This window comes from Dromaius novaehollandiae, chromosome 2, assembly GCF_036370855.1.
Source record: "Dromaius novaehollandiae isolate bDroNov1 chromosome 2, bDroNov1.hap1, whole genome shotgun sequence".
NCBI lineage: Eukaryota > Metazoa > Chordata > Aves > Casuariiformes > Dromaiidae > Dromaius > Dromaius novaehollandiae.
In genome coordinates this window covers 55934192-55950109 of record NC_088099.1, presented here as the reverse complement: position 1 = coordinate 55950109, position 15918 = coordinate 55934192, and the positions used below count along the sequence as shown (strand labels likewise).

General features: G+C 39.2%; 1 protein-coding gene across 1 annotated transcript; it reads left to right on the top strand.

Annotated features, from left to right (window-relative positions):
* The first annotated feature begins 101 nt into the window (after positions 1-101).
* Positions 102-11035, top strand: SFRP4 (secreted frizzled related protein 4). Its single transcript, XM_026102155.2, has 6 exons — positions 102-584; positions 728-808; positions 899-964; positions 4184-4382; positions 7542-7605; positions 10042-11035. Exons 1-6 carry the CDS (start codon positions 143-145, stop codon positions 10228-10230), a joined length of 1041 nt encoding a protein of 346 aa, XP_025957940.2. The 5' UTR covers positions 102-142; the 3' UTR covers positions 10231-11035.
* Positions 11036-15918: the final 4883 nt, after the last annotated feature.

Below are 15918 nucleotides of genomic sequence, written 5' to 3'. Positions count from 1 at the left end.
CAGCCTCGCTCGTCCCGCCGGCCAGACCCGCGGCGGCTCCGCGCCGCTCCGCAGCGGCGGCCCGCGGGGCAGCCCCCGCCGGGCGGCGGCGGCAGCGGCGGGAGGAGGCGGAGGCGGAGGCGGGAGGAGGCGGAGGAGGAGGATGCTGCGCGCCTTGGTGGCCGTGTCCCTGTGGCTGCGGGTGAGCCCGCGGGCGCAGGGCGCGCCGTGCGAGGCGGTGCGCATCCCCATGTGCCGGCCCATGCCCTGGAACATCACCCGCATGCCCAACCACCTGCACCACAGCACCCAGGAAAACGCCGTCCTCGCCATCGAGCAGTACGAGGAGCTGGTGGGCACCGGCTGCAGCCCGGTCCTCCCCTTCTTCCTCTGCGCCATGTACGCCCCCATCTGCACGCTGGAGTTCCTCTACGACCCCATCAAGCCCTGCAAGTCGGTCTGCCAGCGCGCCCGCGACGGCTGCGAGCCCATCATGCGCCGTTACAACCACAGCTGGCCCGAGAGCCTCGCCTGCGACGACCTGCCCGTCTACGACCGCGGCGTCTGCATTTCCCCCGAGGCCATCGTCACCGACCTGCCGGAGGGTGAGAGGGGCCGGGCCGAGGCCGGGGAGCGCCGTGCGGGCGCCGCGGGCTCCCCCGCGGGGCGGGCGGGCGGGAGGCGGGCGGCGGCGGCCCCGCGGGTCTTTCTCGGCGGCCGGTGCTTCCTGCGGCGCCTCTGTTTGCAGATGTGAAGTGGATGGATTTCACGCAAGGTGTGATGGTGCCGGAGAGACCCCCCGAGCCCGAGTGCAAGAGCCGAAACCAGGGTGAGCCTCGGGCGCCCCTCTCGTGACTCCCCGGGCAGGCGAGTCCCTCGCTGACACCTCTTAACCATCTCCTCTTCCCTTCCTTCGAAGAGCGATGCAGGTGCAAAAAGATAAAGCCTACGCTGTCGACCTATTTGACCAAGAACTACAGCTACAGTAAGTTGATGAAGGAAATAATTTCATTTTCCCCTTCCTGCCCAAGCCCCCCTCCGTGCCCCGCACCACCCTCACCTGCAAATGAGGCGGCTTCTCAGAGGGGGCCACACACCCTGTACCGGGTCCCAGCCCCCGTCCGGCACGAGGGCACTGCTGAACCTCAGACTTTCAAAGTTGCATACATTTCATCTTCCTCTTCCAAAACTGACTGCTAGTTCCCCTCTCCTGCAGGCAGTAATAGTCACTGTGTGGATGACAGTGCTTTTCTGGTAAAAACAGGAAAAGTTCAGTAAAATGCACAGTGACCCCCGGTTGCTCAGCAGAAATGTTGCTTGCCAGTGTAAAGGTCACACTTGATTAACGCGACTGGATTCAGTGCAAGCGTGACCATGTGCTAGCTGGCTCCCACTTTCCTTCAGCAGGTGGAATAAACCAGGATTTACTTATCACATGCATTTTGCAGCTCTCACCTAAATAAAACAGGTAACAGTGAATGAAGTTGAAGCAACCTAATAAAATACTTGAAAAGTAACTTTATTATTTACAAATTGATATATTCTATCTTTTATCTACTAGCCAGAGCTTCAGCTGGTGGAGAATTGTCATAGATCAACTGAATTCAATGACAATTTACACCAGCCAGCCAAGGAGTTGGCCAATAGTTTTATGATACGTTGTATGGCATACTGGCAATGCAAGTAAGTATTTGTCCCACTCCCACTCCCCCCCACACACACACACATTCTGACCCTTGGGATTTCTGACTTTGGGAGTCAGAAAGAAAGCTAAGTAAGATTAGATAAATACCAGATTAAACTTCAGTACTGTCAATAGAAAATCTCTATTAACTGTGAATTTAACATGTAGTATGGTGTAGTGCAGTTTAAGCACTTTTTTTCAGAGAAAAGTTTTTTCTTCAGGGATGTATTCATTTCTTATACAAGAGGGATATTATATCCTGTCACAGTAGACATTTAAATTCCTATTTGTCTGAAATCAAATGAAAATAAGTTTGTAGTTATTTGCTTCAGTCTTTGTTAGTACAAAAAAAATCACAGCCAGTTTGGTGGGAATGATCAAACTAAACATCTAACTTAGAAAGCTAATTTTGTCATGGCATTTTGGTGCATTTATATGATATATTCTCCTTATGTAATTCCTTAATCCATTTCAGTACACCAAGAGTGATCGTTCAGGTGGAACAATGAACTTCCACACTTGTCTGAAATATATGAAAAAGAAGTGATATAAAATGACTATTCTGAAATACAGGTTTAACCTTACAAATTTTGATTCTACTGACTTCAGTGGGAGTGTTGCCTGAATAAAAACTGCAGGTGGGGATTCCAAATTTAGAAAAGCTTCAGCAATTTAATTCCATTGCGTTTGTAAAATCAAGATTTTAATTCTGAGAAGTAGATTTTTATTCAGCCTCCTCTAAAATAAATAGACATGTTCATATGGAAAATGACTGGGAGATGGGACAAGGGAGAACAAGTTACAAATAAAACCCAATTTTTCCTTATGTCCTTTAAAATAATTTAGACAGTCAAATTGTTTTTCTGTTAAAAACAAGAGAGTCATAGCTGATTACCTGGCTATAGCTATAACCGTAACTATAACCATAGCTATAATTTTATAATGTTTTCATAAATCATTCATTGCAACAGATATCTTTCATGCTTACAGTACTAGGTCAGCATCTGCACTGATCATTGAAAAGCAAATTCCAGCTAAAATTCCTGCAAATATGATGGGTAAATATTTTGTTGTTTAGGAGCTGAAGTACTATTTGGTTTCAATCACACTTAAAGATGGGTTGTGAGTCTCTAAAACTGAACTCCCCAATGCATTTTGTAGCTGTTATTTATGTCTTGATCAGGTTAGCACATAAAAGCCAGAGTGCATTAGAATTGCTGGTCTCCTGTCTCTTCCTCTGCATTTGAAATTTATTCCAAATGCTTCGAGGTGCATTTGACTGCCTTTGACCTGGAGACTGCAAGGGGCAATGTTACTGCATGCTGATCACATCATGTTCTATGTCAACTGGGGTTGCATTTAACATATATAATAAGGAAGAGAAAAAGGAGTCCTGTATTTTGCTGTTTCCTTTGAAACCTCTGTAACTGTGGCTTTCCTCCACTTGCTATTAAATGTTCATGTTGAACTCCATAAAAAGAAAACTTTGGGGCCTAAGCATTTGTTCCCTTCTCACTCAAAGTTCCTGGCACTATTGACAGGACTTTGTGCACGTAGAGCTATAGAATCCGGCTTTCAGAACCGAGGCATGTACACGCTAATTTCACAGAAGAATTTCTTGATAGCAGAACCCTTCTACTTCTGATATTTCCTAGAGACAAAGTTCTTCATGTAAAAATCTTGCTTCATTTCTCTGATTTGGTACTTAGCACAGGGACTTAAGAAAGAACAAATGTGTAAAATAGCACAGTGGTAGATACCTCCAGGCTTCTCGGGTACAAAATTGGACAGGTACTGTCAGAGCAATCTGTAGAACTTCATCTTCTTGCAACCGTGTAGGCATAAAGTTTTCCTCAGTAAAAGATAAAAATGTGAATGCTTTATATTCAGAATCAGAAGAACACTTTTTAGAACTTATTTGGGAATCTTTACTACTGAAGCATAATCCAATAATTAGGTTCTCTCAAAAAAGGCAAAAGAAAAAAGTATAAACCATCATGAAAATCCCAAGTCTCTTAGTCTCTGCCTACTTGTTTCAAATCTTCCTTTCTTTTTTACATTTAAGAGGAGACTTTAGTTCCTGGATGCACACCACACTGAAATGATTTTATTATTAAAAAGACAGCATTCATGTAAACTGTCTGTGAGGTAAATTATTCATTACTTAATTGGAAATAGCAACATGTAGCTATAGAACAACTCTGATATATGCAAGGGGTTGTTCAAGTCTGAGTCAAAGGAACTATTTGTGTGTGCAGTTCCAGGCTAGATCATTCGGCTTGATCTGGCAAAGCTTTAAGCACATGTTTAATTTCACACTTGTCAACAGTCCTACTGAAAACCAAATCAGGATCATGTCTTTGTTATTCTAAGCCACTGTACATGCCCACACATGAAGAAATAATTCTAGATTCACAACCTAAATGACAGCTTCCAATTTAAGACATTTTATTTATTTTTAAGATGTGTTTAAATTTCTAATACAATGTGGTGTTCTTATGCCTGTTTTTCTGATTGCAGTCATTCATGCTAAAGTGAGAGGTGTAGAAAGAGGGAACTGCAACGAGATAACAACTGTGGTTGAAGTAAAAGACATACTTAAGTCTTCGATGCCTATTCCTCTGTCTCAAGTGCCTCTTCTTACAAATTCCTCCTGCCAGTGTCCACCTCTTCAACCAAAGCAGGATGTTCTCATCATGTGTTACGAATGGCGTTCAAGGTGAGCACTTGCTGCGTGGTTCAGAAAAGCATTAGCTTTATAGCTAGCTGTAATAGAAGAGAAAGAGGCAAAGCTCCCTTTCTGTTCATGAATATATTTTGTGAGTCTAAATAGTTAATATTACACTAATTTTTTTTCTTGATAACCCACACACAGACCTCTGTGTTTCAATTACCTTTACAATTCATTTTTGCACTTAAAAATCAACCTCAGCTCTGACCCACAATGTGGTATTTACAAAACCTGGCTCTCACGTGGAGTGTAAACCCTGGTGTCACTGGGAGCTGACAGCATATTGTTTAATACGTTGTGCGGCAGTTCAGGCATTTCCAGCTGTTTAGGGCTGTTTTCCACAGGTACAAAGTGCTTCACATATTACAAGGCCGATGGTGGCTGTGAAGTCAGGGCTCCTTTCATTCCCACTGGACCGTTTAGGAGCTCAAAGGAAGGCAGATTTCTGTCTCACCGACCCTAGGGGTGAGGAAAGGAGCTGAAGGAGTCCACAGAGCTGCAGGAGACATAGCCAGCCCTTCTCATTCGGCCTATCCATACTTCGGATTGATGCCATCAGTGAGATGTTTCTGATCCCACAGCTGCACCAAGACCAGCCAAAGCTGCAGCTATGGGAGCTTTGGCTCCCGGATGGCCGATGAAAAGTAAATACTTGCAGAGCAGCTTGCCAGCTTTGCTGTATGATTAGAAAAAAAAACACTAAAACCCAAACTAACTTTACCAGACCTTTAAACTGGCAGTCAGCCTAGCCCCAGGCATGCAAGGAAATCCAGCATGCTGGTCTGGAGAAGAGAGGGTATGGTGAATCACAAACTTTCCTTCCGGGTTCTTGGGGCATAAGTCAACATCCCACCCCCTTCAGCACCCCAAATGCACCGGTAGCAACAAACACTAACAGGACAGGTTATGTATGATAAGTAAATGGAAGTCTGTGCTGTGGGTCAGAGGTAAGGTTGTTCGTAAAACATGCAAATTGTTTTTTCATACAGCAGTATGACTGTTGATTGAACATATGCAGTTGTAAGGATCGTAGAATATCTACATACAGAATTTGATGGGCCATCTCCATATTTTAAATCATTTTAATGTTGATATTTTAAAAGCATTTTATAGGTGCTTCTAAAAGTCACCATTGGAATACCTTATTAACATAACGTTTTGCGAGCTAAAAGACATACTACACTATTGTCACATAGCACCCTCTAGATCTGGAAGTATTTCACGAAGATTAATTCAGAGCCCTTTAACTGTGTTACCCACTTTAGGGATACAGGCACTGAGTGACATAGAGGGACCATGACTGAGATTGCTGTCCAGGAGTGCTGAGCTGCAGAACTTTGTTGTAGTTGCCCCTGAGGAGGTTGTCGGGAAAAGGGGATTTCAAAAGCAAAAGATCACAATCTGCTTCTCAATTACTTTGGAAAAACACACCAATCACCAAATATTTTGTGATGGTTTTTAAAGGTCACTGAGGTTTTTAATTTCATATAGTGTACTAAAATGGATTTGAAAAAGAAACATAAACTATTATATGTGTTTCCTGTTGAACTCAGTGGTATGTAAACGGAAGGTTTTGAGTTACAGTGGCTTTTTAAAATGTCAGAGACAAAACGGGTGGAAGCTCTGGCTCCACTGAAGTTGATGGCAAAACACCCATTGTCCTCCAGTAGGATTAAGGTTTCACTCAGTAATTTGTCCTGAACAGAAGATGCATCAGATATACACCATGTTGTGGTTTCATTCATAATGATGTGGCCTTAACTTCAGTCCTATATGTTTATTCTAAAATCTCTCCTTGGAAAGAAGAGATGTGTGTCATGTTGGTCTGATTCTCCAGGGCTTGCACTCAATGTTGTCATTTTATATTTGGGCAAAGTGGATAATAGTGCTACTGGATATGGATGGCAGCATTTCATACTCTCTTTGAACTGGTTTGGATGACAACATTGTTCAGGAAAACTGGAAAGTCAGGCCCTGCTATGTTGTGTAAAGCCCACCTGCTGACTAAGTGCTATATGAAATTGTGTACACATATCAAGATGCTTTGATTTCTTCAGGCAACACTGATATCTTAATTAAAGCCTTCCAAAATTAGGGAAATGATACTGGGACATATGAAGGCCCACTACCTTACAAAATATCCGCTGTGGAACTATTTAGCAATAAGAGGAGATATAGAAATTCCAGCATCTCTGTGCTATAAAAATAATGGTTTCTAGGTTAGGACTTAGAAGGTGTGACATCAGAGTGTTTTAGAATAAACAGGATAGAATATAATAGAAGCTTTTTAAGGCATATATTATGTAATAGTTACACTTGTTTCATTCATTTCATAACACCTAGACTAGTATTCTCATATTGGAGCTAGCCAAATTTCATTGGTAGACAAGTATCACCATCCATGCATTTTCTAAATTCACTTGAAAATATCCACTTTAAATATCTTCATAATACATTTGTAGGTAGCAATGTAGATGACTGCAAATGATCAGATAACATATTACTATTCATCAGCTGAGCTGTATTTACTGGTGCATATGAAACTTACTTTTTTTCAATTCAGAAGTAAAATACATTAACTCAAACTGCTCTCCTGGTTTAGGTCAAGATATTTTATTTTATCCATAATATACAGAATAGCTTTTCACACACACACACATTAGACATAATTAAAAAAAATACGTAAGAAAGAAATGTAAAGAGTTTTATAGGACATGTTATACAACCTAAATTTCCATTACCTGTGATTAAGACAAGACAATTTTCTCCTGCAGAGTGAGGACAAAGAGCTCTGAATGTTTTCTCAGCACTGTTATGGTTGTAAAGTCTGAAGGGAAATGTTGCAATTTTTTTTTTCTGGAAGTCTGAAATATTGAGGTGATTTCGATCTAACTGATTTTTCTTTTGGAAACTATCTTTTTACAGAGCTTAGAATGGAATTTCAGAAGTATTAGTATAAGCATTTAGAAATACTTTTATGGGGAAAACATGTCCCATCCTTCTGCTGAGCTCCCCATATGCAGAAACTGTCAGTGCCAGTATCTGCTGGCTCATTTTAACTTCAATCTATGTTAAATCATCTGGAATGACATCTCAGGATTCAGAACTAGAATTATGTGTAACTCACATTTATTTCTTAATTTTCAGGTTGATGCTTCTTGATGGATGTCTAGTTGAAAAATGGAAGGATCAGCTAAACAAAAGATTTAAGGTAAATACAACCAAACAAAAGAGTGCTGATGTTCTTGATAAAAAGTTAAGCACCTACGTTCTGTTTCAGTATTGAATAAATTGCTTGAATTTCAGATACCCTGAACATCTCTGGGTATTATTTTCACCTCAGCATTTTAATAACTCCAGAAGTCAGGCTATTTTTCTGTACATCACTACATATAAACATAAGTGAAAATGTGAAAATTTTAGTCTTGCATGTTAGGGTCTCTAAAATTTTATTTTTATTTTATCTGCAAACTATTCCTAAGTATGATGGTTGGGTGATGTGTTGGATGGTAAACTCTGTCTTAGTACAGTAACAAATCTGGGAATTTCTTTCAAATCACTGCTAAGGCACGTAACTGTTTGATAAGTGATATGCAGATGGGCACATAGCACACATTAGGTAAGAAAGTCTAGCTAAAATCCACTGCACTGGGTAAACGGGCTTTACTGCATAGAAGACTGTAGGCCTGAGAGACAGACTCCTCACCAGCTGACTGTCACTGATTTGGGGACAGTGGAGTGAAAAGTTGATAGTATAAAGACAGAGGAGGCAGGAGCAGCAGATGCCCTGACTTCTTGGGGCTTCAGGACAGCAGTTAGAATCATTTCCTGCTCCTATGCTCCTCTTTCCTTTGTAATGCAAAAAGAGAGTTGATGAAGAAAATGTCCAACTCTTCCTGGTGCTTTTAGAGATGGAAGAAAACTACATCTGTAATTCAGAGAAGATGTTTTCAAAGCATTAGAGAAGTTTATTTTAATTATTTCGATTATAGGCGAACTGGCAATTGATAGGAAGGAAAAAAGGCAGATGTTTCATCAGCAGAAGCTTTTAGATTACAGACCAATTCCTTGAATTGTTTTTGATAATTTCATCATTCCCTTTTCTCCTCATTTACTCAAGTAAAGCCTGTGTGTGAAAAAAGTGTTTTAAATGTGAAAAAAAGAAAAAGATTGCAATTGTAGGTGACACCAGATGGGATTTATGTGCGTAACATAAATTGACATTGACTGAGATACTTGAAAGGCCTTAGCTGTCAACTTAATGACCTGTCACTGGTACACAGTGTGTTTCAGTGGTCTCCTCACACTACTTTCTCATTTCTAATTTTCTTTTGAAACCTGTTTGGACATTCATTTGTAGACTGTCAGAATAGATACATGATTGCAAAACAAACTGCTTCTCAAAGCACATGTCATGTCTCTCATATTAATAGTTTCATATGTTAAATCCTCATTTATACACGTTTGAGTGGGACAAACCTAAATGCCTGCTGAGTTTTTCTTTTAAAAAGATGCATATAATGACCCTGACTTAATGAATGTAACTAACATGGAGCTAGGTATTGCAGTGGTTTCATTTTAATGCCCATCATTCATCTCTGAAGACTTGCATCCAACTTTTATCTTGAATTACCACTTAAAATAAGCGTTTTGAGCTAGCTGCGGACCACAGAAGACATCTGTTAACATAACCACAACATGGCTGATCTCTTCTGTAGCCAGACTGCAGCTCTGAATAGCAACAAGGTCAGTGCAGAAATACTAAACAGCAAAGCTGCAGAGCATTTCCCATGCTCTGATCAACGAGCAAAGACCCTCTCTTTGGGATTTTCAGAAGAGAAATTTCATTAATAGAGGGGAAGAGTGAGACTCCCTCCAGCTTCTCCTGTCTAGCTTGTTTTCCTTAAAACAAGTCTTTCTGTTCCTAGAGGTGTAAGAATGCAGTCTGTGCTGCAGTGTTGTGAATCTCTCCATATTTTAGACCACCCAAACACTTAACCTCACTCTAAAATCCTGTTTTCTAACCACTGCTCTGGGCTTAGAAATCTGGCAGCTATTCTCATTGATGGGCTGGTTGAGCTAATTGCTTTGCAAAATTTCTCAGGGATGCTGCTAAATAGAGCTGCATATGCATTATTCACAACTGTCTCATTGCAACTCTAAGTACTCTGTGATTTTGGTGGTCATCTCCCTGGTGTGTCCATAACATAAGCTGTTTTATGCCCAGTCCTCTGCACCGCAGGGAAAAGCAGAACCAAAAAGTAAACACCACCTTCCCTTGTAGCTGTGTGTTTAAATACATATTGTGAAAGGATTGTCTGCTTTTTGGTGGCATGATGCCAACTTCCCAGAATTTCTGAAAAAGCGTAAGATGCATACACATGGTTCCCTCTGCAGGATAAAGACCACTGAGATGAGTTGCCATTCTTATCAACTGGTGTTGTGGAAATTCCCCTACCCAAGAACATGTGGCAGGTTCACACTGCAGACAACAATAAAATATTGAGATAAATGGCCTGCAGGACAGAACCTAAAACCAGTGAGAACAGCACTAGTACGGTTTGGGCTAGCTTTGATTAAGACTCAATTATTTATGGCAATGTCTTTCCCTAACTCAAGTCTCTCTGTTTTCTGCCAACTTCTGCAGAGATGGGAACAGAGACTGCAAGAGCAAAAGCAGCGAACGGCCCACAGTAAGACCCAAAATGCAGGACACGGTGGTCGCAGTGGGGCACCAAAACCATCAACAAAGAACACCAACCCGTTGGTCAGTGGTCCCAAAAAGGCCATTAAAACGAGAAATGGCCAGAAAGAAATAAACCCTAAAAAAGTTTGAACGTTACACTTCTGAAAGGAAAGACTTTTCTTGCATGATAAAGGTCACAAGCTGGCTTGATCGGCATGTTTTATTAATCTAGAACTCATCAATTTAAAAACTCACTGCAGTTTCTACATAGACATTGTTGCTGCACTTTACTTTTAAAGGTTTTCTTTTCCTTTCAAGCCACAGAGTGTAGGTTTGCACTAATTCATGGTAGGCATATTCAAGCTGATTGAGCGTTACCTTAGGGCTCTGATTCCAATTCTACGTAGAGGGTTAAGGCAGTAACTACTGCAGCTGCTGGAGCTGAATCTATCTGCTATTAGGAATCACAGCCCTTCTTCAGAGCATTCAAAAGCACAGTTTACCAACAAGCATCTGGGTATCCATTATGTGATTACTTTTTTTTATGTGTGTGCCAGAAATATGCTTACCATGTTACTATTTGAACTTGTGAGTTTGTGTAGCAAAAATGCATTGAAAGCAGACATTTTTTTTATTGTACTTCAGGCTGGCTTCTGTTGTTATAACCTCAAGCATATTTAAACATCTAATTGAAAAATCAGTATTTTTTAAAAGAACAGATTTAAGTGAAGCAGAATTGTAGAATTCTTTAAAGTAACATTTACATATTTGCTGTAATATACCTTTGTTGTGAAAATGAAAAGCATTACTCTAAACATAACTGCTACTGTACAGTATTAAAATGAAGATAGGGCTTCATGTGGCTCAGTGTTCATTTGGATCTTTAACCATTTTTTACTGTTGGACACTATTTCAAAATGTTGCTTAGTTACCAAATAAATAAATAAATAAATAAGATTGCTTGTCCCTATTCATAAATCTCTCAAAAACAACTGGCTATCTGCAGTTTTCCTAATGTCAAGGTAACATTGGCCCTGCAACAGGTCACAGACAAAGCAGATGCTACTATTTTGGGACTAAGAGTAAGTTTTACTTAACTTTTGCTGTGTGAGGTATTAAAATAGTAGAGGTGATATAAATCCAATTGGCATAACTCCAAGATCATGTTTATTCTATTCCTGCCCAGCTGTATGTGAAGTATGTTCAGTATGGCTTGCACAGTCTAGTTTCTGTTAGCACATAAGGAAATCACCTTCATTTATGTTCTAAGAGCTCATGATAACTATCCTAAAGACCTTCAAGAAGTCCTGCAGCAAAACCAGAATGGACTAGATTTGGTATTTCTAATATTTATAAAATATAATAAGTATTTCTAAAATAGAGAGTGTCTATATCAGAAGAAAGAGTTCTTCATAGGTTAACACATTAATATATTGAGATGATTAGTTGTAATCTGTGTTATTATAAGAATTCCAATGAAATCTGCATGCATGAATTGGAAGGCAAAATTTGCTGTAACTTGCTAACACAAGTAGAAAGCATAATTTACAAAGCAGAATGGTTCAAAGGGGCAGAGGTATTTCAGAAAATTTGAAAAATACCATATAAGGTAGTTATAAGCAAAACTACAAGACTATTGGCTGAGATTTGAAGTGTTCGTTAAAACAAGCAAAGGTCAACATCAGAATGTAGGCCTTTTTTGCTAATTCTCTTTGGAAAACCTGCAGAATTAGGTTCAAAGTTCAATCCAGGTGCCAGGAACAATGGGCATATAGCATCCATTGATCTTAATGGGAATTATGTGTGTTTAACATGCCTAAAAAAAAGAAAAACACACTACATATTTAGGTGCCTAAATACAGACTCACTTCACAGGTGAAATTTTAATACTATAGAATAAAATGACAAAACTGAAATTGAAATTAAGGGAGCCAGAATTTCACTGTAGGTGACTGAATTAGGTAAATTTGAAAATGCTGACGTAAGTAAGCATGAACTTAAAGATCAGTATGATTGGAAAGCTCCTAAAATATTTTTTTTTACTCCGTAGCAGGAGTTTTTAAGATTTGTTTTCCTATTGATCCCAGTTTAAAATTCCCTAATGAATATATATAAGGATAACTACTCAAAATGAACAACAGTCCTATCATTGTCATGTTGAAATAACAAATACTGAAGTTGTGTATTTCACTTTAACAAGTTTGATTGTGAACATAGTCAAGTGTGGTGTTCATTGACTGAACCCACTAGACCAGCTAGTTAGACTTCATAGCAGCATTACATATTATTTTACAACTGTTAAAATCAAACTTTTTTGAGTCAGTTTTTATATTAAAGAAAAAAATGCAAAAATTATTTTCACAGAGAATTTTCACCATTCCTTCCTTCTGTAAGTCATTTCACTCAGCATTCCATTATATTGGAATAAACTCTGATGCACCAGTCCCAGTGTTTACCAACTCCTTGACATTTTTCTGTATGTTTTATGCTAGCTTTCATTTTGATACTGAAGAAGGGAAGGCAATACAACAAACAGCAAGGCATACCATAATATAAAGAACAAACATGCAGACAGGGGGAATGAACTAGTAAGATAGTGCATTTTCCCAATTTTATTTTCTCTATTTTTCTATTTTTTATGAAGCCATGAGTAAATGCAATTTACTACTCATATAATTCACTCCATTTGGAAAGTCCCTCACAGTTATTAACTAACTGCAGCATCAACTGCCAGCTGAATCCAGACCCAGAACATAGCCTTCCAGCCTGTTATCCTTCCCTTGCGAAGGTGAGAAACTGCTGTTGGAGCAGCCAGGGCTGTTCCAGCAGATGAGTGCATCCCTCTGCCTCCCCACAAGGCTCACTCATCACTTCCACTCTCCTGCATGGGACAAAAGTCAGACTTACCTCTCCTTGTGCATGTCCATGGCCAAGCCCAGGGATGGCAGAAACTGCCATGTTAACACACCCAAGGACTGGAGCCATGAAACCTGGGTTTATCAGAGAGGACAAACAACCTGTTGATGGACAAAAGTAATTTTTGTACCTTTTCAGAGCTGAAAAATTAACAGGCCAAAATTGAAATTGTCAAATGTTTTCTTCTTAGTGTTACAGCTGCCTTCCTACTGAAGGGCCTGGCATTTCTTTATATAAATTAAAAATGGTCTGGAATATTGTACAGATGTTTCCAGCGAGTCTCTTACTACCTCCCCCACACATGTAGCACGTTTAGTAAGAGCTGCCATTGAAAATTTTCACCGAATGTTCTAACCTCAATTCCAAAAGAATGAAACCTGAAAAAATATTTACTCTAATGGTGAATAATTGGCACCATTTTAGCAGCTCACTGTAAGTGCAAATCAGAACTCTTTTATGAACCACATAAAAGCCCCCATAAACCTCCCTGCAACAGGACCTGAATGACCTGGTCAGTTTAATTCAATTCAGAACTGTAATTTTGTTACTTTTGACCAGTCATTGCATATAACTGAGAAATACTTCCTGTACAAACAAAAAGATTTCTCCAGTCCAAAATACTCAAACAGCTCTTAAATTATTTTATTCACCATTGTAACCTGGATTCCAAATCAATGAAACCTGAAAAAATATTTACTCCAATTATGCACAACAGACATACACTTTTCGGTTTTGCTTAGCAGTTGAATGTAAATGCAAATTTGAAAATTTCCTCAATCAGATCTTTCTGGTCAACCTTATCAGCTGTGAATAATTTTGTAGATAAATATAAATCCATCAATACCAGTCAACAAACACTAGAAATTATGTTTCCGTTTGTAGTGAAACCAATACTGTAACTTGCAAGGGCCTACAAATGAAGGTATAATTTCTGTACAGGTACATAACTTTCAATTAGACCTAGCCACAGCTCTATGGAAATACTAATTTCAACTGCTAATACTTTTATTTCCTGTAACATCTCTGAAATTAAATGTTGGATTCGTTGGAAGATCAAACAGGATTTTGAAATTTCTTGTTAGGCCATAAATTCAGAGGGTTCCAGGTAATCTTTTTATCAGTATCAGACTGGCTCCAGTCATGACTGCCAAAAGGCTTCTAGATAGAACAGTGTGGCAATACCCACGGAGAGGAGCATTTGGGAGGGAGGACATATTCTTTTTTTTCTGGGTGACAATACTAAGACCAAAACCTAAATGTACCTTAAATATGTCAACAGTCTCTGTTATGGACAGAAGGTAAATGGATATATCAGAGTGATCAAGAGGTCCTCAAAATAGAAAAACAATCTCAATATTTTGATTCTTTCTGGTTACAATATGATGAAAACTTTCTTTATAGATACTTGGAGCACATCAGTATTTATCCTCTGAGCAGGATAATCAGAAAGTCGATCATTTATGCACAATGAATTGCGGATAAAGTGAACAGACACTTGTAAGGTTTGACCCACCAGCATACTTCATCCAGTAGTCAGAGCAAAGAAAAACCAGTGCAGCAGTACACAACCACAGGCTGATTGATTTCATCTTCTTAGTGGGGAACAATCTCCCCAGTTCCCTTATTTTATTATGTAGTAATGCAGTACAAATACTACAATTAGACTTATTAATTCTTCTTATGCAGTATTTTGAACCAGCTTGTTTATCATTCTAACCTGAAACAGATCTTTAATACAGTCTTAATATCAGATTATGATTTCATTAAAGTTCCTAAACAAGGAAATATGTAGTCTGTTATCCAAATAAACACACTCTGTGGTTCTGTTTATCTCCTGCTGGGACAAAAATCAGACAAATAATTATGTTATCTTTTGTTAGTACTGGAAGAATTTTAGTCACATCTCTGCACCATCAAATTCAACACAGAACCACAAAATATTTTCCAGATAAATGGTCAAGAAGGTCACATTCTCTTTCACTCTGACATTTACATACAAGATAAAAAGACACAGTCAGACTTTCTGTGAGATTTGTAGGCAAAGAAGCTAAGCAAATGTAATTGCAAGAAGATTTTCATCTGTGAGACTCACAGTGCCTGGAGTTTATGTTGGAACACATTCCTCCTGACTCTACAAAAGCAAATATCTGCCCATCTGATCACAACTGCTCAAACCTTGACCATGTCAAGTTCACAGTAATATAAAATTTAAAGACTAGTGGATGGCAGCATAGATTATGTGGACAATACCTAAATGTTGAGTTAAACTTCTAAAATGATAAAGTAATCTGTTAAAACATTGATGGTATTTCAAGTGCCATGTTTTTGAATGTATGCTGTTTTGATATTCCTACAAAGTTTTTAACTGGAAGAGACACAGTCTTCATGCATCTGAATCTCTCCACCAGCTGCCTAAGACAGTTATTTTTATTGGTTTGAAATGTATCTCTTAAATTACTTCTTTCCAAAGCTGCCAAGAGACATTGAGATCAAGAAGGTATTTAGGAGAAACAAATAAGCATTAATAAATTACATGTTCCCACATTTCAATTGAAGTTTGCATATTCAGGCAACATGAAGAAAAACTGTCACAGATCTATGCATAATGTTTCAGTGAATCTGAATCATTTTAACCTGAACACTGAATCATTTTAACCAAGCACAGAACAAGGATCACGAGTGATACATACGTATATACGGACTCAAATAATGCAATCCTTCAACAGCTAACAGTTAAAGCCTAACAGAAAAAATGCTGAATTTTAATTTTCATGACAGCTTAGGTACCTCTGAATTGCAAGGATTTGATTGATGTAATGGAGTATAAAGAATCATGGTTAAATAAATAGTAACTGAGTATGAAAAATTATATCACAGTTAACCAGGCACAACTAGTGTACAGCAAGAGCTGACTGAAATATC